This window comes from Girardinichthys multiradiatus, chromosome 7, assembly GCF_021462225.1.
Source record: "Girardinichthys multiradiatus isolate DD_20200921_A chromosome 7, DD_fGirMul_XY1, whole genome shotgun sequence".
Classification (NCBI taxonomy): Eukaryota; Metazoa; Chordata; class Actinopteri; order Cyprinodontiformes; family Goodeidae; genus Girardinichthys; species Girardinichthys multiradiatus.
The window spans coordinates 36,674,750-36,696,981 of NC_061800.1; the positions used below are offsets into that span (position 1 = coordinate 36,674,750).

Sequence of the window (22,232 nt, forward strand, 5' to 3'; positions counted from 1 at the left end):
AAATAAAGATCAGAGATACACTGATTATTGGGCTCACAGCACTTAATAATTACAATTAGTAATTAGTAATTATTTCGAATTCTAACCTTATCTTGACGGATAATCACTCTTACAAATAAACAAAAAGAAAACACAAACGCTGTCTCTTTATCTATGTGAAAATGTATTAAACCAATAGTCCCTCTTACAATTAAACTACAGGTCCTTCTCAAAATATTAGCATATTGTGATAAAGTTCATTATTTTCCATAATGTCATGATGAAAATTTAACATTCATATATTTTAGATTCATTGCACACTAACTGAAATATTTCAGGTCTTTTATTGTCTTAATACGGATGATTTTGGCATACAGCTCATGAAAACCCAAAATTCCTATCTCACAAAATTAGCATATCATTAAAAGGGTCTCTAAACGAGCTATGAACCTAATCATCTGAATCAACGAGTTAACTCTAAACACCTGCAAAAAATTCCTGAGGCCTTTAAAACTCCCAGCCTGGTTCATCACTCAAAACCCCAATCATGGGTAAGACTGCCAACCTGACTGCTGTCCAGAAGGCCACTATTGACACCCTCAAGCAAGAGGGTAAGACACAGAAAGAAATTTCTGAACGAATAGGCTGTTCCCAGAGTGCTGTATCAAGGCACCTCAGTGGGAAGTCTGTGGGAAGGAAAAAGTGTGGCAGAAAACGCTGCACAACGAGAAGAGGTGACCGGACCCTGAGGAAGATTGTGGAGAAGGGCCGATTCCAGACCTTGGGGGACCTGCGGAAGCAGTGGACTGAGTCTGGAGTAGAAACATCCAGAGCCACCGTGCACAGGCGTGTGCAGGAAATGGGCTACAGGTGTCGCATTCCCCAGGTCAAGCCACTTTTGAACCAGAAACAGCGGCAGAAGCGCCTGACCTGGGCTACAGAGAAGCAGCACTGGACTGTTGCTCTGTGGTCCAAAGTACTTTTTTCGGATGAAAGCAAATTCTGCATGTCATTCGGAAATCAAGGTGCCAGAGTCTGGAGGAAGACTGGGGAGAAGGAAATGCCAAAATGCCAGAAGTCCAGTGTCAAGTACCCACAGTCAGTGATGGTCTGGGGTGCCGTGTCAGCTGCTGGTGTTGGTCCACAGTGTTTTATCAAGGGCAGGGTCAATGCAGCTAGCTATCAGGAGATTTTGGAGCACTTCATGCTTCCATCTGCTGAAAAGCTTTATGGAGATGAAGATTTCATTTTTCAGCACGACCTGGCACCTGCTCACAGTGCCAAAACCACTGGTAAATGGTTTACTGACCATGGTATCACTGTGCTCAATTGGCCTGCCAACTCTCCTGACATGAACCCCATAGAGAATCTGTGGGATATTGTGAAGAGAACGTTGAGAGACTCAAGACCCAACACTCTGGATGAGCTAAAGGCCGCTATCGAAGCATCCTGGGCCTCCATAAGACCTCAGCAGTGCCACAGGCTGATTGCCTCCATGCCACGCCGCATTGAAGCAGTCATTTCTGCCAAAGGATTCCAGACCAAGTATTGAGTGCATAACTGTACATGATTATTTGAAGGTTGACGTTTTTTGTATTAAAAACACTTTTCTTTTATTGGTCGGATGAAATATGCTAATTTTGTGAGATAGGAATTTTGGGTTTTCATGAGCTGTATGCCAAAATCATCCGTATTAAGACAATAAAAGACCTGAAATATTTCAGTTAGTGTGCAATGAATCTAAAATATATGAATGTTAAATTTTCATCATGACATTATGGAAAATAATGAACTTTATCACAATATGCTAATATTTTGAGAAGGACCTGTATTCTGGTCCAACAATGTTCACCTAACTAAGCATGCACTATTCTACAAAAAGGCATACACTAATAATCAAAACTAAGGATATGTTTTGGAAGGTAGATGGAAATCAAACCAGCACTTTATGGACAAATGAGAATGACACAACTATTTGGATTAACTTGGAAAGATGGACAAAACCACTATGCTGTGAAACTGTTCTCCGTGTGTGCGTCTCAACAGCAGCTATCAGCTGGTAGAACGGTAGGCCCACGCCCCTTAACCACTAGCAAATGATAGCCCCAAATCTTGAACAAGGGGTCATAAAACTTTAAGGCGAGAGCTTGGTGGAAAAACCCCAAGGGTAATAAAATGATGGAACAAACAATGGAGTGGCCGGCCACGAGGTCTAGACTGCAGTCTGTTTCGAATGAAAAGCTTTCAAAGTTCAGCTTTAACTCCTGGCTGATTGGCAATCAGCAGGATGAATGCATCCAACGTGAGCGCAATCGCTTGTTGTTATGGCTGCTAAAACTCTGAGTCTGGTGAACCATTTGTGTTCTTATTAGGCTATATATTTTGAATCATTATGCTGAAAGATCCAATTAGAACACATTTAAAGATATTTGGCAGTAGCCACCAGATTTCCATTTAACACGTCCTGTTACTTCAAATCATTCATGATTCTATGGACTCTTATAAGGAGCAAAAACAGGCCCACAGTATCACAGATCCTCCACCATACCTAACAGGTATCATAAGGTGCTTTTACACATTTTTATTATTGTTTGTTTTTTGCAGGCCCGCCTACTGTGTTTATTATTCATAAGCTCAATCTTCGTTTTAATTGACCAAAGCTCACCTTTCCAGCTAACATCCTAGCAGCTTTAAGCAAACTTCACATGTTTAAGTCTGTTATGGTAGAACAGAAAGGACTTTTTTCCAGGCTTTTTGCCTCCCAAAAAACTGATTGTTAAGTTAGTGACTCCATAAATTAGGTAAACAGTAAGTCATGTATTACTATATAACAGTATCTAAACATTTAAAAAGTAATGTGTAGAATACTAAAAATGCTTGGTTACATTTATTTAATAGGAATTTAGTGCTGCCACTAAATATGACTACAGTAACTCTACTAAAAACAAATATATTTCAAAGTAGGATTCTTTTTCACCGCTGGATAAATATACCTAAATTAAGGCTGGATTTTTCTTAGATTTTTAGTTTGAGATTATGCTACTAGAAAAAAGATGAATATCATAAGGCATTGCACACATACAATATTCTTGAGAAAAGTATTTATGTATTTACAGCAGTCCTGTGCTTGAAATTGCTTTAGGACAGAATAAGTGTGTATTGGTCTATTTAATTCTATAAAGTGCAGCTTGAAGCCAGCAATTTACCAGATATTCTTTTACTCAATAAAGAAAGCTTGAAATAATTCCATAATGCAAAGTTATGTTAAAAAAGTTGTTTTCTGTACCTTAGTGTTTTTTGAAGAGATCATGTGCATGCTAACACCCACTATTATTCTTGTCCTTTAACTCGTTGTGTCTTTGCTACAAAGAAAGTATTATTATTGGATCAAACGTGGGAGTAATATTTTTATTGCTGTCTATTTTCAGTTTCGTTAGTATTTTAAATTCAAACTCAATGTTCTCTGTTGCTGTCAGTGTAATTACTTTCAAGACTAATCTTGAAAACCATCACAAACTCTTTTTATGACCTGCGATCACATAATAGGTCATTGTAAAGGCATTTAAATAAATGCATGTGTAAATGACCTTAGCTATATAAAGCCCTGCATTTTCAATGAAACACCCTTACAAAAAGAAAATATTTGCTCCACACCTAAAAACATGGCAACCACAGCTATCAGTTTGATGGCTTCTACTTTGCAGACATCATAAATCACTGTTTGGATTGATCAATGGTGGTATCTGCCAGCAAAGGTGGTAATTAACATATAGACATCATGGTGCAAAACTGCAATTCATTGAGTGTCTTAAGGATCTTAGGGATTAACACTTTAAGGTTTAAATCGTATTACCACCCACCAAATCCATTGCAGTCAGAGATTAGTTTTAAAGCCTCAGGGGATTGTTCCAAACATTTTGCTGTACATTGCTTTTTTCACAGTTTTAGGCACTTGTACCCCAAAGCAAACTTATTCATTCTTATTTTTCCAAGTCTTCTGCAGATTTAAGTTCTAAATACCCTGCTATTAACCTTCCTGTCGGTCATTTTCCAGTTATCCTTCAATAAGAATATTTCAACTATGATTTAAAAGCAATGTTACATTCAGACAGTAAAAAGCAGCCCTAATCTTTTGACACTACTTAAAAAATGACAATTCAACCAGAATTTCACCCAGACAAATTTTTGTTTGCTACAGATGGTGTGGATGTGTATGTGTGTGTGTGTGTGTGCGTGTGTGTGTGTGTGTGTGTGTGTGTGTGTGTGTGTGTGATGAATCATGTCACCTTTTTTTGTTTGGGGATTAATAACTTTTACACCAACCCTTCCATTGACAGCACAGGTGATTAAAAAAAGCTAGTTTTGGGCTTCTGAGCGAACATTCAGCCAGAACCCCAGCAGTTCTTTGATCTCTATCGGCTCAGCTGGAAGGTTCTTTTCACATGAAATGGATGCACCTCTCCTACGGCTTTCTCCACTGCAGTCTTCAGACCTTATTTTCTACTCTGTTGCCACTTCCAGTTTGTGTTGACATGATGAGTGTCAGCTTAATAGTAACTTACTCCAGTGTTGTGCTTCATTAGGAATGAAACATGTGGACCGCCATAATATTTGTGCAAGTCATTTCCTTTTGTGCTTTTGTCTCTTTACACCACTATAACTGATGTGAAAACATAAATGTAAACTTTTGGCATGAGTCAGGGGTTTTGAAAAGAACATTGTAATTGCCTTTTTGGAACTAAAAATAGTTTCTTAATTTTCAAAGGCACATTTGAATGACTGTAATTACAAAATTAAAAAGCTTTTTTGATGCTATGATTGAATACTAGGTTTGTTCCATTAAGATATTCTCAAAGCTGTTTAGTTGCTGTTTGTTTGTGTTTCAGCTTTAAGCTTTCCGATTTGCTTTTCTTCAGTGAAAAGGTTGAACTGGTGTTTCAGGGTCAAAACTGTAAATATAACATTTTTGCTTTCAGAGAAAGTTTGGTCATAGTTAGTGCATATTTTTGGTTGCTATGCATCTCTGCTACAAAAGGCTGTTTTTATTTTGTTGGTTTGCTTATTCACAGCATTGCAATATCCAGATCAGTAGACTAATTGATTCTTAAACCACAGTCACACTGTTGTGCATTTATATAGTGTACAAAGTTTGAAAAGATATGTGTCTCTAACTAAATAGCACTCCAGAATTTGTACATATGTAATACTGTAATGTAAGTGATTTGATCTGCAGCTAAGCCAGACTGCGACATACATTTTGTCAAAAACTTCTGTGACAATAACATTAGAACTTAGAGATGCAATACATACCACACATATGGAGTCTATTCAAACTCTTCTTAAATGCCACAACTATTACCTGATAATGTTACTTAATTTCAGACTACGCTTCGCAAATGCTTTGTCCCCACTGCTGAGGATTCACTTACTTGGCTATGCAAACTGTTTAAAAATGCTCCAATGGCAGTGCATTTATCAATTAATTTATTTAGCCAATAAATAATTGGTACTTAGTTAAAAATAATTTGACCACTTGGACTATATAGTCAGCCGAGGGTGCTGGGCATTTTATCGTTTTATCATTTTCCAGCTTAGTAGTTTTGCTTGTTTCATATCTACATTATTGACAGTATCACCCCCGCTTTGGCAACCAGTGATTTAAAGCAAATTTCTATGCTCTTTTCAAAGTCTACTGGTAGAAAATATCAACATGTGACTGCAGTAAATGATATCTACTAGAAGGATGTTACCCATTGTTTTGGTCTTACATACAGTCTTTCATATTTATTAAGAATCCCCTGGCACATAAGGGGTTCGAACCATAATAAATAGAAATAGGGATTACATTTTTCCCGTTCATCTAAATAGACATGCAACATAAGAAACAGGGGCACATCATAAGCAGCATTAATGCAGCATGTCTTGATGATTCACAAAATACTCCTATTTCTTTACGTTTAGAACCAATTGAAGGACATTGTTCAAAACACCAAAATACGTGGGAAAAAAAGAAACTGAGGTTCAGTAGTTTTAGAAACCACTAGTGACCCAGTTCAGTTGGTAGCCTCATATGTCGATGACAGCTCTTTCTCCACCAGTCTTGCACAAGTAATGTGGGCTGTTTTGAATTTAAGAATGTTTCTTCCTTCTCTGTATTTTTTTCTTTGGCTTCCTGTGAAGAAAGTTAAAAAAAAACATATTTATGTTTCCCAATAAGTGTTAAGTTTACCACGTCATTGAATTCAAAGGCGTTCTTGTTTCCCTGAAGTGTTGGTTAAGACACAGCTTGCAAAGATAAAAATATGGATTCAGAGAACAATGCGACGTAAGACGATTTGTAAAAGTGAAGCACATTCCTAAAAAATAATTGACTCTGTGTGAACTCCTTAGTGATCTATATTCAAACCATTTTACCCATAACATCAAACAATTGTCCAGTGCTTGAGTGAAATATGTTTTTTGTTGTTTATAAGTCACTGAGATGTGGACTATAGAGTCCGTGCAGCCTTAAGTGAAAATAAAGAATAACATTCAGCATTTTAGGTCAATTCAAATCAGTGGAGCAAGTATTAATATTCTGCTTTGTACTGCATATAATAATTGTGTGCATCTGATATGCTGTCTGTCTATATCCAACTGTGTGTACATATGTGTGTATAAATCCATGTGTATGTCTATGGAAATACTGTGGTATCAATAATTCATGAGGTCACAAAGATGAGTCGGAGACACGGTATTCATTCACCTTCCTATCCCAATCTGTTTTATCTTTCCTGAGCCAGCCCTCTACCACTGATGAGAAACACAGGGCACAAGGCTCAGTCAGCAACACTCAAACAGAGCAAATCCCCTGAGAACAGTTACTACAGAGAAGACTCTGTCACATTGTTGACCCAGTCATGTTAAAGATACCTCTGGCTCATTCAGAAGTATAGTCCCAGCATTATTTCCGTGGTTGGGAATTTCATACAACTAACTTTACCTCATTGTTTTGATATACCCATCTAGTGCACTTACAGAGACAGCGAGCAAGAATAGGAAGATTTTGTTTATTCGAAAATGCTGAGGGGAACTCTTGCCTGATAAATAATGGGGTTAAGTTAATTTCTATGCAGTTTAAAAAACATTAATAACTTTGCTAGGAAATATAGCAAAACAGTGTTAAAACGTTCACATCTATTTCATACAGTGCATTTAAAACTATAGTTTGTTTTCACCATAAGCAGCTTATACAGGATTTAATGAAAGACTTAAAACCAATCTGACATTGAATATGCAAAATGATTAATGTTGAGGGTAAAATATACTGATCTTCCTGCATGGCATGTACTTTCTAAATTAAAGACGATGACTCATTTGAACATTTGTGCAGTAACAGCTTGTACTGTTTGTGTCCATCTCTCTGTATGACAGCTGGATGTACTGGACAGACTGGGAAGAGGATGAGGTCAACGACAGCATAGGACGGATAGAGAAAGCCTGGATGGACGGATCCAATCGACATATTTTTGTCACCTCCAACATGCTTTGGCCCAATGGTCTGACTCTAGACCACAGAAGCAGCATTATGTATTGGTGTGATGCCTACTATGATCATATTGAGAAGATTCATCTGAATGGAACAGGAAGGATGGTATAAATATTTATATATATATATATATATAAATATATATATATATATATATGTGTGTGTGTATGTATATATATATATATATATCCATTGAAGATTCTGAGCATAGCTACTTAGTTTTAGTTGTCCTTTGAATAAATTATATGTACTGTAAATAAGGTTTTAGTGAATAAGTTGGTAAATTAAAGTTTTAATCTTCTACAAATGCTCAGCTTTATAAAATGCTAATATGGCATGGCATCAGTATGTTAAATACTGATGATTTTATTATTCAGAGCAGTGTGATGATAGAACAAATCCCTGTCTCTCTGACAACACAGCCAATGAAATATAACTTTATCCTTAACTGCCCCTGCAGTTAAACTGGCATATTAATGATAATAAATTATTTGTAAATCATCTTTAATCAACGCCAAGATTCTATCTAGCATTATTACAAGCGGGCCGTTCTGCCCGGATACATTTGTGCAAAGAAATTAAATAACATTCATCATTCCCTGAATTACATCTAAACCCATATTCAAATAGTTAGAGTTCGCTTTGAGATGATTGATTTTTCTGTTGCTGATGGTGCCTCTCTGTGGCCCCACTAATCTTCTGATTACAGTGCAACGGCGTTTCTTGTTGCAGGTGGTGTACAGAGGAAAAGAGCTGAACCATCCCTTCGGCATCTCTCATTATCGCAATTTCATCTTTTGGACGGAGTACATGAATGCGTCTGTATTCCAGCTGGACCTATCCACAGGCGATGTTACTCTGCTGCGGAGCGAGAGACCACCTCTATTTGGCCTGCGTGTCTATGACGCACAGAGCCAGCAAGGTTGGCAGCTTTCCCTTCACTTAGTAGCTGTCCAATGCTGCTGAATGTGAACCACTTCCTTAGCAGCATGGCTCCTTGTTGGCTCAATGGGTATGGGGGATTTATTACAATACTTATTAAACATAGTCCAGAGTAACAAAAAATTGGCATTACTCCTCAATATCACTGCACGCACTGATAAACAGTGAATGAAGCTAGAGTAGGTGATAAACATGTTAGAGGGCTTTATATCCTCATCTTACATCAATTCATCTATCAGAAAACCATGCCAAACAAGTAACCATTAAGATATATTTTCCCTGTGCAGGAATAATATTGAAAGTACTATTTTACCACTTCAAATCAATCACACAGAATATTTTATGCATGTTCCTAAGACCAGTAATTTCTGCTAAAAGTCAAAGATTTAATCTCCCCCACTTTTTTTTTTTTTTTTCTATATTGATAATATGGGGGTTTACAGTGGGGGTGGGGAGCTGCTGACCTCGGCTGGGGACATTATCAGGTGGTGGAAGGAGTACTTCGAGGATCTCCTCAATCCTGCCATCACGCATTCCCTGGTGGAAACAGAAGCTGGGAACTCAGGGTTGGACTCTTTCATCACCCGGGCTGAAGTCACCAAGGTGGTTAAAAAGCTCCGCGGTGGCAGGGCTTCGGGGTTGGATGAGATCTGCCCTGAGTACCTCAAGTTTTTGGATGTTGTGGGGCTGTCATGGTCGACACGCCTCTTCAACATTGCGTGGCGGACGGGGACAGTGCCTTTGGATTGGCAGACTGGGGTGGTGGTCCCCCTACATAAGAAGGGTGGCCGGAGGGTGTGTTCCAACTACAGAGGGATCACACTCCTCAGCCTCCCTGGTAAGGCCTACGCCAGGGTATTGGAGAGGAGAGTGTGGCCGATAGTCGAACCCCGGCTTCAGGAGGAGCAGTGTGGTTTTCGTCCTGGCCGTGAAACACTGGACCAGCTCTATACCCTCTACAGGGTTCTCGAGGGTTCATGGGAGTTTGCCCAACCGGTCCACATGTGTTTTGTGGACCTGGAGAAAGCATTCGACTGTGTCCCTCGTGATGCCCTGTGGGGGGTGCTCCAGGAGTATGGAATCGGGGGCCCTTTACTAGGGGCCATCCGGTCTCTGTACAAACGGAGCAGGAGTTTGGTTTGCATTGCCGGCACTAAGTCGGACCTGTTCCCGGTGCATGTTGGACTCCGGCAGGGCTGCCCTTTGTCACCGGTCCTGTTCATAACTTTTATGGACAGGATTTCTAGGTGCAGCCAAGGGCCGGAGGGGGTCTGGTTTGGGGACCAGAGGATTACGTCTCTTCTTTTTGCAGATGACGTGGTCCTGCTGGCCCCCTCTAGCCAAGACCTACAGCATGCACTGGGGCGGTTCGCAGCCGAGTGTGAAGCGGCTGGGATGAAGATCAGCTCCTCCAAGTCCGAGGCCATGGTTCTCGACCGGAAAAGGGTGGCTTGTCCTCTTCAGGTTGGAGGGGAGTTCCTGCCTCAAGTGGAGGAGTTCAAGTATCTCAGGGTCTTGTTCACGAGTGAGGGAAGAATGGAGCGGGAGATCAACAGACGGATCAGTGCGGCTGCCACAGTAATAGGGGCGCTATGCCGGTCCGTTGTGGTGAAGAGAGAGCTGAGCCAAAAAGCAAAGCTCTCTATTTACCGGTCGGTCTATGTTCTTACCCTCACCTATGGCCATGAACTTTGGGTCATGACCGAAAGAACGAGATCCCGGATACAAGCGGCTGAAATGAGCTTCCACCGTAGGGTGGCCGGGCACTCCCTTAGAGATAGGGTGAGGAGCTCAGCCATCCGGGAGGAGCTTGGAGTAGAGCCGCTGCTCCTCCACATCGAGAGGAACCAGTTGAGGTGGGTCGGGCATCTATACCGGATGCCTCTTGGATGCCTCCCTTGAGAGGTGTTCCAGGCACGTCCCACCGGGAGGAGGCCTAGGGGATGGCCCAGGACATGCTGGAGGAACTGTGTCTCTCGGCTGGCATGGGAACGCCTTGGGCTCCCCCCGGAGGAGCTGAAGGAGGTGTCTGGGGAGAAGGACGTCTGGGCGTCTCTGCTGAGTCTGCTGCCCCCGCAACCCAATCCCGGATAAAGCGAAAGACTACGAGTACGAGAGTATATTCATAATATTATTAGCGGCTGAGTTTTTACAGGATCTAGGGAGCTGTTTTAAATGATGTTTCAATTTCAAGTATGTTTTTAAAGATATTTTTCTTTGCATGTGTGAAATAAAATGGTAATCTTTCTTCACACTTTAACAGGGGAAATTGCTGTTTTAACCAGAGCAGTTGATGCATAGCTGTAATGTCTAAAAATACAGTCCAAAACTAATAAAAACAGGTAATAAAATTAAAACAAAGCATTAATGATAAATCAGTTTCAAAAGTATTTTAAACTAAATGGTTATTTAGGGACATGAATAGTATTGATGCTTTGAAGGTCCACAATGTTTTGATTAAATGTCTGCAATTAAGAAGATTTTTACCTATTTGAACATTTAGTTTAGTTATTTTTTTCATTCATATGAATGAATATTAATAAACCAGCTGTGAGAATATCACTTGTATAGTCAACTTTTTTGCCCATATCTTAAAGATTTTTTGTAACCTCTTTTTTATCAAAACAAAAATATAAATAAACCAAAACAAAGAAAATGAATAAATGTCTAAAATTTTGATGAGCTTGTATGAATATACAGTATATTTTTTCTAAAGTATATATATATAATTTCTTCTTTTTTTTTATTTTTTATATTGAGACATGTGACAAAAATTCTCATTCATACCATACTTGGAAATTTACGTTGAGAGCTATAAAAATCTACTTTCCCCCTTTTGTTTTTCAAACAAATTTTCCCATTTTTCATATGGAAGACAACATTGGAGTATAAGTGACTGAAAACTGTACCTGCTTGATAGCTGATCCAAGAATGCCACTGGTGTCCGGTCAAATACCAATATTGGATCATATTTGTCCAAAATCTAATTAGATGTTTGCTGGACAAAAAGGTAGATTCACACAAACCTAACATAGAAAAAAAGGTATAATATTGATAAAGTTAAAGACTTCGTGAAAGGAAGAGTTTTAAAAACAATCTGTGAAGTTTAGGTAAATGTGAAAGATTTTCACTGCAAAAAATAATCATAGACAGACTTGTATATTTACAAATATATAAAACTGTTCTGTCTTATCTGAAGTTCACATGAAAGTGAAATGCATTGACTCCTGCTTCTACAAACAGAAGGACAATGTTTTCCTGTGTGGGAAGGTGTTTGCGAGCTTTATGGATATGCAGAAACTGTTTGTCTATCTACTACTCTCAACTTTACACCAGCAAAGATAATTAATATTTGTCTTTAAATCCACATTCCTCACACTAGAAATGAGGGATATGACCTTGAATTTTATTATAAATAAAATTGATAATAATGTTTTTGGCAATACATCTGTCACACAAGAACTGCTCTAAAACTAAAACATGTTAAGTAAACCTGCTATATGGTGCAATTGAATCCCCCAAAATAGGTTCAAACACCAAAATAGCCCCAACCATACAATCCAATTGGTTAACAGTGCAACAATAAAAAATGCAACAATTGTCCATTTCTACTAAAGGCATTTTCTCTTTGCACCACATAAAGATGCAGGGTGTGAAACATTTTTAGATTTAACACAGATTCACACTGGAGATCTAAATAGATTTGGAGAAATGGAGATAGATTAATATATCAGTGAGGCACTGTGGAGCTACGTCAACAAGGACTGTTGCTTTTCCTCAATGTCTACTATAATTCAGACATGATATTAACCTGGATAAGAAAGCCTAAATAAATAAGGAAGACAGTGACTTCTTCCCGCAACACTCAATCTCACCCAACAAGCCACAGGGCTGACTTTGTTGCTCATTTCCAAGCTATAGTTTGCTTTTGGCATCAAAAAATATGGCAGCAGGTACATTTCAATGCCAGCTTTGACATAGCAGCAGTATTTGATGCTCTGGGAATGGCAGCATCAAATACTGCTGTTATGTCAGTATTTGATACTGTTCATTCTCTCTTTCACTGAAGGAGGATCGATTCATGTTGTTATTATGCTGAAAAGAACAGCAAGGAGACAAAATGGACAATGCTATCAGAATAATCTCCTGTGGACTTCTCTTGTTGTTTTATAACAGCCAAGTAAAAGCAGAACATAATACATTTCGAAGAATATTATTTTAACAGACAACAAAAGTGGTTTCACACTTTTGTTGCAACCTTAGAACATGGATTTTTATAGAAGAGCATCAGAGTTGCTTATTGTGAGTAGAAAAGTGCCCTGTTAAGCACATGATGCAAACCAGTTTCTGTGTGCATAGACTAGTTCACATAATCCAGAAATCGGCTAGACATTTCTCTGTGGTCACTGGATTGATTAATTGGATGTTCAACACTGTGGCTATTACTGATTGGCTCACACAAGACTAAATGCTTTATCTCATTGGTTCAGGCTCTGCTTTTGGGGATTGTCGTAAATTGAAGTGACAAAGGTGTCACATGGCTTAACTTTATATGGGTCTTTTTGCTATTGAGAAGTGACAGTTTTGTCCAGGAAGACAAATTATCCCCACTAAAAAAAGATAAAATGTCAAATATATTTCTCTGGCTGTGTTCCCAATATTTCCTGTGATGTATGGCTTACATCTGGCAAGTCTAAGTAAGGCAGGAAATGGGGTTTGCATCAAAAATGGGATTAATTGTGCAGGATTTAAAGTGGCGAAAGGTACTAATATTCACAAGGATTAGAAATTGTAAAATTAAATAAAAAAGACAACTCGCCATGTTTGCAATCTGTTTCCCCCAGGTGAGAATGCGTGCAGCGTGAATTATGGAGGCTGTAGTACCCTTTGCCTTGCCATCCCAGGAGGCAGAGTGTGTGCCTGTGCTGACAACCAAGCTTTGGAGAAGAACAATGTAACCTGTTCAGGTAGGAGGATGTAATGAATCAGATGGAAAACAAAGTCCAAGATTGTCTTCTCCTGCTGTCATCCTACTGCCATCCTATGGGATAAAGATCAAACAGCTCCCTTTTTTCCATGCAAATTAGCTAATAAACAAATAGATACTGGTTGAAAATTATCCCAGTAGACCTCCAGCTATATGAAGGAAGTCCCAGTTGTTTTATGTTCTGTGAGGTTATGAGACATTATTAACTGAGTTTGCCTGCTATTAAAGCTATGCCAATAATTTCTCCTGAGCACATACTTCATACCAAATCCCCTGTTGACTTTAATTTCTCCTCTGTGCTGGTTTTTCCAGATTCCTCCACTGGTGTTGTAGAGCCAGCTCGATGTAAAAGTGATGAGTTTCAGTGTCACAATCAGCGCTGCATACGGGCCTCGTGGAAGTGCGATGGCGACAATGATTGTCTGGATGGAAGCGATGAGGAGAGCCACAGCTGCTGTGAGGATCTTGATCGGTCGCTGTAAAAAAAAAACATGCAGACATTGGATTATTCAACACTTTAACATGCACAGCCTTGTGCCAAGCAAGAAAAAAAACCTACAAATTGTACAGTTAATTCACTCTTGCTGTCAACATCCATGTTCCTAAATGACACTGTAGCAAGGATGTTAAATGTGCTGCTGTCTCCCTTCTTAGTCTTGCTGGAGGGGAATCACTCTATAGCAAATTACTTGGAGGAGCATGATTTTTGGATGGTTCATGGTTGTTTTTTATAGAAGGTAGAAGCATTAAATTCGCACAGCTTAATAATATGTCAGCATGATAAGAATTTAAAGAAGAATGGCCAATTATCTGCACTGCTGGAATATCATGTAGGATAATCTGACTTGCTTTATCTAAATGGATGTTGAGTCTTCTTGAGACATTGTAGCCACAAACTAAGCAACCCAAGAGATCAGTATTGATATTGCTGTATGCTTTAGTGTTATTCTTTGGACCATAAAAGTTCAATATCTTCTTACAAACTAATAAAGATGGAAACAAAGACTTTTTTCAGAGCTAATCTGTCAAACACTCGTCCCAGTGTTTGGCAAAATTAAATCTCTCTTATTCTGGATGTACCCTAACCCCACACCACCATCCCTTTCTAAGGAATTATACCATTACTCATTGTGTTAAGTATGCACATAAATTTTCTCATTTACTTAGTGCAATTTATAAGTGATGAAAATTAATGAATACGTAAACTCAGTATGTAGCTTGACTTAATTACAAGACTGACAAGAAAACAGGGAGCTGGCTATGATTCTGAGTATATTTAATGACTGAATGTGACTTAAATACTGATTTAACTTTTCACAGTATCCCCTGAAAACAAACGTTGCCTTTCTAAGTGTTTGATACTGAGACATGTGGATTTTTTTTTGAGACAGGTTGTAAAAATTCCAGTGCAATAAGCATGGCGATTTCGATACACCATTTTTACCACATGGGCTCCATTAACTAAACATTTGCACAAGTGCATCTCAAATATCATTGCGATGACTCAGTAACACTGTTAATCATATCAGTGCCACAGTAAAGCCCATCATAATTCATACCACTTTCAGGTTTAGGTAATAGTTAGGCATTCCCAGGCCAGCCGAGAGACATAGTCCCTCCAGCGTATCCTGGACCGTCCCCTAGGCCTCCTCTCGGTGGGACGTGCCTGGAACACCTCTCAAGGGAGGCATCCAGGAGGCATCCGGTATAGATGCCCGAGCCACCTCAACTGGTTCCTCTCGATGTGGAGGAGCAGCGGCTCTACTCCAAGCTCCTCCCGGATGGCCGAGCTCCTCACCCTATCTCTAAGGGAGTGCCCGGCTACCCTACAGAGGAAGCTCATTTCAGCCGCTTGTATCCGAGATCTGGTTCTTTGGGTCATGACCCAAAGTTCGTGGCCATAGATGAGGATAGGAACATAGACCGACCGGTAAATTGAGAGCTTCGCTTTTCGGCTGAGCTCTTTCTTCACCACAATGGACCGGCACACCGCCCCCATTGCTGCGGCAACCGCACCGATCCATCTGTCGATCTCCAGCTCCATTCTCCCCTTATTCGTGAACGAGACACCAAGATACTTGAACTCCTCCACTTGAGGCAGTAACAGCCTTCCAACCTGAAGAGGACAAGCCACCGTTTTCTGGTTGAGAACCATGGCCTCGGACGGACCTGATCTTCATCCCAGCCACTTCACACTCGGCTGCAAACCGCCCCATTGCTGTAAACTCAATATCAGATAACAGCCATACTGTTATCTGAGAAAGCTGAAAATAGTGTTTATTTTTTTAAACTTTTTACACCTTTGATCCTTCCACTGACTGTCTCTTTTCAAACGTTCACTGACACTGAAAATATCTACCTTTGAGTCTTCCTTCATTTAGAACTCCTGCACTGAAGATTGCTGTTGAACAACCTTTTAGAACTTACATTTAATGTTTGCAAAAAGATTGCATTTTTGAGATTTTTACTGGCCAATCACCTTGTAGGCATGGTTAAACTAAAAATTGGCCTGTTTTAGTTGACAGCCAACTTCTTGATGCATTGCTTACTAAATTGGATTAATTATTTTTTTTCTTTTATATACTATTAATAGGTTTCTATAAAGTAACTATCAGACCTTTCTCTCTTTAAATTGTTTCAGACAACCACACCTGTCCCAATGATCAGTTCAAATGCAACAGCAACCGCTGCATTCCCAAAAAATGGCTTTGCGATGGAACAAATGACTGCGGTAACAATGAAGATGAAGCAAACACCACATGCTCTGGTATGTACTTCATCATTCTTTTTGTGTTTAGTTTTGGCAGCTGTTTGATAGTTTGATCTGTCAGTCTGGTGTCTCTTTGCATACAGGTCAATTGATTTCTATAATTAAATTATTCTATTCATTGTCAGAAATATTACATTCACTCTTTGAAGGAACACTGAGTTTTCCTTTCTTCTTTATGTTTTGATATAAGGATCTCATCATGTGGTTAATGCTCTGTTACTCAGAAGACTGATATGCTGTTTAATTGATTTTAGCTCATCAAACTTATAGACTGCTACAATTAAAACTCAGACACCTTTCTCATCTATACAAAGGCCTGGAAAAATATTTTTCTCTGTCATCTTCTGATAAGATGTTCTCACCTCAGGTGTGCTTTATTTATCTGTGTCTTAAACTGAGGTGTCAGGTGTTGTCAAGGCAGTCATCACTGTTATAATTTGAGGCTCTTAAGAAGCTTTGGTGCAGTACTATCACTGTCATTGTGTGAGAGCGCTATAGAGTATCAAAGAGTTGAGGTACCTTTGAGAGGGAACTTTCTGTCAGGAACACTCATAGTGGATTGTATTGTCTCTATGTCCTTAACAGAGCCTCTCTGGAGCTTTTTATCCTCAGAAGATCAATCACTGAACATTAGTCAGTGGATGATGAATGTTTCCGCACTGGCAGATTGACATGCATATCCCATATCAGCAGGACATTGCTTGAATGCTGTCAGGTACATGACCACCAGGATGTGACTGACCGCCAATCAAGCACATGACAACACATTTCACACAAGCCGTCAGACAGGCTGCACTCTGCTGTGAGACAGAGTGATAAAGAGTTTGCACTGGCCAGACATTGACATTTTGGTAATCTAGTGAACATTAGATGTAGTTGTGCAATCCAACATTGACTTATGCGCCTTTAATGCTGTGATTGAATTAGGAGGTCACTTTCTCACTTTCATGTTTTTTCAGCCCGGCCCTGTCAGGCTGACCAGTTTTCCTGCCAGAATGGACGCTGTATACCTCGAGGCTGGATCTGCGATCGAGAGAATGATTGTGGGGATATGTCAGATGAAATATCATGCAGTAAGTCTCCTGGATATTTACCACATGCTTTTCAAGTGTTACTGCCTGGATGTAAACTAATCTATTTGGGCCTTACAGTAGAGGTTCACATTTCATGTCTAGTATAGTTAAAAACCTATGAAAAAGTTTTAACGCCCTTACAAATGTCTTGTTTTTTTGTCCCACTTAAATGTTTGAGATAATCAAGCTAATTTTAATATCAAACAAAGATGACCTGAGTAAATTCAGAATGCAGTTTTGAAATGATGATTTGATTGCCTCTAAGCATAATAATTATTATGCAAATCGTGGTGGTAACAACTGCCATGCAGTGTTTACATTAAGTGATCATTTAAAAATAGAAGTGTCGTGAAACCTGCGTTGAATGAGCTGCTCTTGACCCTCACAAGGATTTTGCAGCTGTAATAACTGCAAAATATGCAGAGCAGAAGTGAAGACAGAAATCTTTGATTTCTGTTCAATGGGAGCAATGATTGTCACACATGTGGCTCGGTTTACAGGTTATAGTTTACTTACAAAAAGCACAATGTGAAAGCAAACTGCACTAAACCAAAAAAACAATAAAGTCTGCTGTTAGTCCAGACCAGAGAAGCAGACCAAAGGACTTTCCTGGTGCGAATAGTGGAGGGGCCAATACTTGTTCACTGTATTTCTCCCATGGGGCAGCTACTACACGATGGTTTGGATAGCTTTTTCATATGATAACCTGGAAGGCAATTACTTTTTGGCAGCTCTACCTTTACATCTATTGATATTAATTTGTTTTATTTTACCTGAAGCAAAACTTTAAAAAGTGTTCAGGCTTTAGATTTCATTGCTGAGTGAATGGGTGTGTCATCAGCTGATAAAATGGTGCATTTCTTTTCAGAGATCTGGAAATAAATAAATTAAAGGATAAGAAATCATTAAAGCAAACAGTTTATAGGTGTCATATTTTTGCTGAGTTGCTCATAAGGTTAAAGTGAAACATGGCTGCAGCAAAATGAAAAGAAGAAAAGTCTAACACTGAAGGATTCATTGTTTTAGATGGCAATTTAGTAAGTGCAGAAATGGATAAACGAATGGCGTATTAATGTTTTGGTTAAAATGTCAGTTTTTCAAGTTAGGCATGTTCTGTGATTATACATTTTTTCTTCTCGTTGGAAATATATTTATCTTTATGCTGACATGATTTGAGTATTTGCCAGCTCCTATATGGATTACTATTGGAGTTGGTAGAGACATCAATACACAACTATAGAATGATTTTAGCTATTTTGTAATAACTAATTTTTAATTATAGGCCTTGCTCTATGCATTCATATAAATCTCTGACAACTACCAGTTAGTATGCACCACAAAGCTGCTGTGACTTTGTTTCTTATAATCTCTGGTATGTTGGCTTATTTAAATTGCCTTTTTATGTTGGATTAAATTTAAAGCAGTTGTTGATTTAAAGTGATCTTCAGATGTCAGCAGGTTGTGTGCACCGAGACAGGACACAAAATTAAAACACACTGTAAGTAAAAGCATTTTCTTGCCCGATAAACGTTATGCTCATAAAAAAACATTTGCAATTCCCTCAGTCCTCTGGCTCAGTGCTCGATCTATCTGTTTTAGCCATAGCACAAATTTCTGTTGTTCTTTCCCTTTAATCCAAGATTCCAAATGCTTCGAAATGGTGAGGCAAAATGAGTTTCAAATAACCTTTTTTTATGGCTGAGGATATATTCTTTATCTATAACTGTTTACTTCAATGGAGCTCATCCATATTTCCTACATGGATGATCTGTGTAACGAACATTCTCACTCCACCTTTTTTCTGTGTTTCTAATGAGTGGCTGTACATCCACTCAACAGCCTTCCATGGATAAGGTTTTTTTTTTTCTCAGGAAAAACGTCTGTTCAGTGATTATTGGATTAGATTTACTGGTGTTCATGTTACAGTTGGTACATCATCATCCTTATATAGTAGTGCCTTCCTGTTTTATTGGGTGATTGAATTACCATCTGCTTTGGTAAACATTAGAAAGGCGCTGTGGAATTTTTAAGTTTCATACTTTTAAGATTTTAGGTTTTGTGGCTCCAAAGTATAATGATTTACCCATGAGACCTTTTTTTTTACATTTGCATGCGTTCTGTTGGACCCTAAACCATAAACATAATTTGTCAATTTTCAAACAGACAAATCAAGTCCTTTAACAAACTATGTGTATAGAGGTTTTTTCAACAAAGTAGTTTTTTTTTTTGTTTGCTTTTAAGCTGAAAACCACATCTTAAACACCTAAACAAGTGAGGAGATTCATTTTTACAGCATATGTTGTAGCTACAAGGAACACGCTGTATGTGTCACTGGCACATTATAGGCTCTGATCATTACCAGGTCTGTTTGTTTGTGATGACATGCTAATATGCACTGCCTGGCAGACTAATTATTGGTTATTACTGCAATTAACTGTTTTTTTTTCTGTGTTTATAAGTTTAGTATAGTTTTTGGATTCACACCTGCAAAACTGAACAATCACACAGGTGGAGTTTCTCATTTGTGAGTAGATCCTAAATTGTACAGAATGACAGGGCAGGCTTCTCTGGCACAGGCTGCATTTCTATCAAAGCACTGTAGTCATCTCTACTTCCTATAAAATGAATGTTACTCAGAGCTGCTTACTTATTTTGAATACGTACTTATTTTTACACACATTACTACATTCTGTTGAGAGAATGTTTGGGCTGAATTATTGATGCTGTGTTCTTTGGACCAAAAACTAAACATTTCCTCACTGGTGGCAACAGCTTAAAGGAGTGATGGTGCGTAAACAGAATACTTTTGCACAGCAGCTCACTGTTCTTAAGTAGTGCCTCTGTGGTATTATACAATCTGTCAGCTGAGTTCAGTGAGTTAAAAGTTCCAGTGTTCTGGATAAATCTTAGAAAACATAAAAAAACATCAGACACTATGATGGCCCGAGGTTTTTAGAGCTCTTTGAAGATGTATTTATCCTTTTATTATGTCAGAGGGGAAAGCATGTTTTGGGGTGCAAAGGCTGTTTATAGCAGGGATCAGCATGATCAGGGAAAAGGTTTGAAGATTCTCCTTAATCACTATTTGTATTAAATCAGCCCTTCTAACGGTGATTGATGTTTGCCAAACACTGCTCGGCTATATCGTATCAGCCTCCTATTGTGTGTCCTAAGCTGCTTCAGTACACAGTCACAAACAGCCAGGGTGTAAAGCAGTAATTAAAGTTCATGCTCGGCTTCATTCAATCATAATCAAGCTGTGCAGCCAAACATATTCTCTCCCCTTACTGTTGTCTGAGCTTCCTCAGGCATCACTTCTCTGCAGGCACTCTTCTGTGAAGCCCTGGCAGCTCACTTAGCTTCAGTGGAGCTACTGTGGGTTTTAGAGCACCTGAAGCCTGGTGGGTAGCTGTCTTAGAGATTGATGTTAATTTGGATTTTGTTTGTCAGTAGTTTAGTGCTTGTCACACAATGGCTTCTGCTGGACTCTCTCGATGGCGTTATTATTTATGGATGCTGGTGTTTCATTTTTAGCCATGCTCACTGTTTACTTAAAACTCTCATTATTTATGCATGCCCATGCTCCATTCTTAACAAATGTTAAAATCCAGGCAGTCATATGCTGTCAGTAAGAACCACAACATTTGAGGGAAGTGCAACCTCCTAGATTACACAAAAGGTGTATTCACACTGGCTACTTTTGGTTCGCTTTAAACGGACCAGAGTTTGTTTCCCCCTCAGTCCGGACCAAACAACCGGACTGAGACCCACTTTTTGAGGTGGTCTCGGTCTGCTTCCAGATGGACTCTGGTGAGGGTGGCTTATGGTCTGAATACAAACCGGCTCCGGTCCGAACCAACTACAAAAAGCATACCTCTCTTTGGGCATAAAAAGCGTTGCTTAGCAACGCTACTAGCTTGTTGTGGGACAAGGCACGTAGAGGCGTTCAGCACGCATTCTCCGACAGGGTTCCAAAGTTATAAATGGAACGTCTCAAAGTCTGTGTTGAATGAGCTGCCCTTCACTCTCACAATAATTTTGCAGTTGTAATAACGGCATAAATATGCAGAACAGAGGTGCTGCACGCAGCACGTCTACAACTTTTTTCCTCAATTTCCGGGTCTATGCTTTGTCCCGCCCCCGTCATTTCTTTCCAATGGGAACAACGAACGTTACCCGAATGGCTTTGTTGACAAATAATAGTTCACTTGCAAAAAGTAGAATGTGAAAACAAACCGCACCAAATGAAAAAAAGTAAAGTTTTTGGTTCGGACCAAACAAGCGGACCAAAGGACTTTCCTGGTGTGAATACACCCTAATATAATAATGATACAATATACATTCTCCACAGCATCAAAGGTACACTATGCAGCTGCAGCAGATTGTCAACAAATCAATTCAAACGGAGACTTGCATTTCTTAGAGAAGTCAATAACCATTCTGTACAGAATATGCCAAAACTAGGCTGTTATGTGATGGGAATTCAAATGTCGATTCTGACTGTGTCATCAGTGCAGAAAATGCAACAAAATAATTTGTTTTCTTGTACCTGCTGTGTCACTAGTATAAATAAAATATTGATGTTTTAATGTAGACCAGAATAGTTCATAAGATTTTTCTTGATTAGATCCTAGGTGATGACAAAGCTGAGAATGGGACAGGACAGTATTCTGTTAAGTTAACAAAATAAGAAAAATGAGAAAACCCATAAAGTGTGACGATAGATGAAAGAAAAAAACTGAAATGTAAGATACATCGAAAGTAGGAAATAAATAGAGAAAGCTTTCTGCATATACTGTATGTCATGTGTTATTTTATCTTTGTATGAATATTGTGAGCTGTCGATGGGTAAACGCTGTTTGTGTGAAGACTGGGTTCTGTTTCATGGCCAAGAGTATTTTACATCTGGTTTTGTGACTGGAGGCATTGAGTGAAAGATGAAAAGTGAAGACA

General features: G+C 39.0%; 1 protein-coding gene across 1 annotated transcript in view; it reads left to right on the forward strand.

The window, feature by feature from the left end:
- The window catches only part of lrp1bb (low density lipoprotein receptor-related protein 1Bb), a 471,544-nt gene that overhangs the window by 255,421 nt on the left and 193,891 nt on the right, over positions 1-22,232 (forward strand). Inside the window, exons 13-18 of the mRNA XM_047370155.1 lie at positions 7,393-7,612; positions 8,240-8,429; positions 13,294-13,416; positions 13,749-13,892; positions 16,078-16,203; positions 17,166-17,279. Of these exons, the coding sequence (XP_047226111.1) occupies positions 7,393-7,612; positions 8,240-8,429; positions 13,294-13,416; positions 13,749-13,892; positions 16,078-16,203; positions 17,166-17,279 (917 nt within the window). The remainder of the gene's footprint in view (positions 1-7,392; positions 7,613-8,239; positions 8,430-13,293; positions 13,417-13,748; positions 13,893-16,077; positions 16,204-17,165; positions 17,280-22,232) is intronic.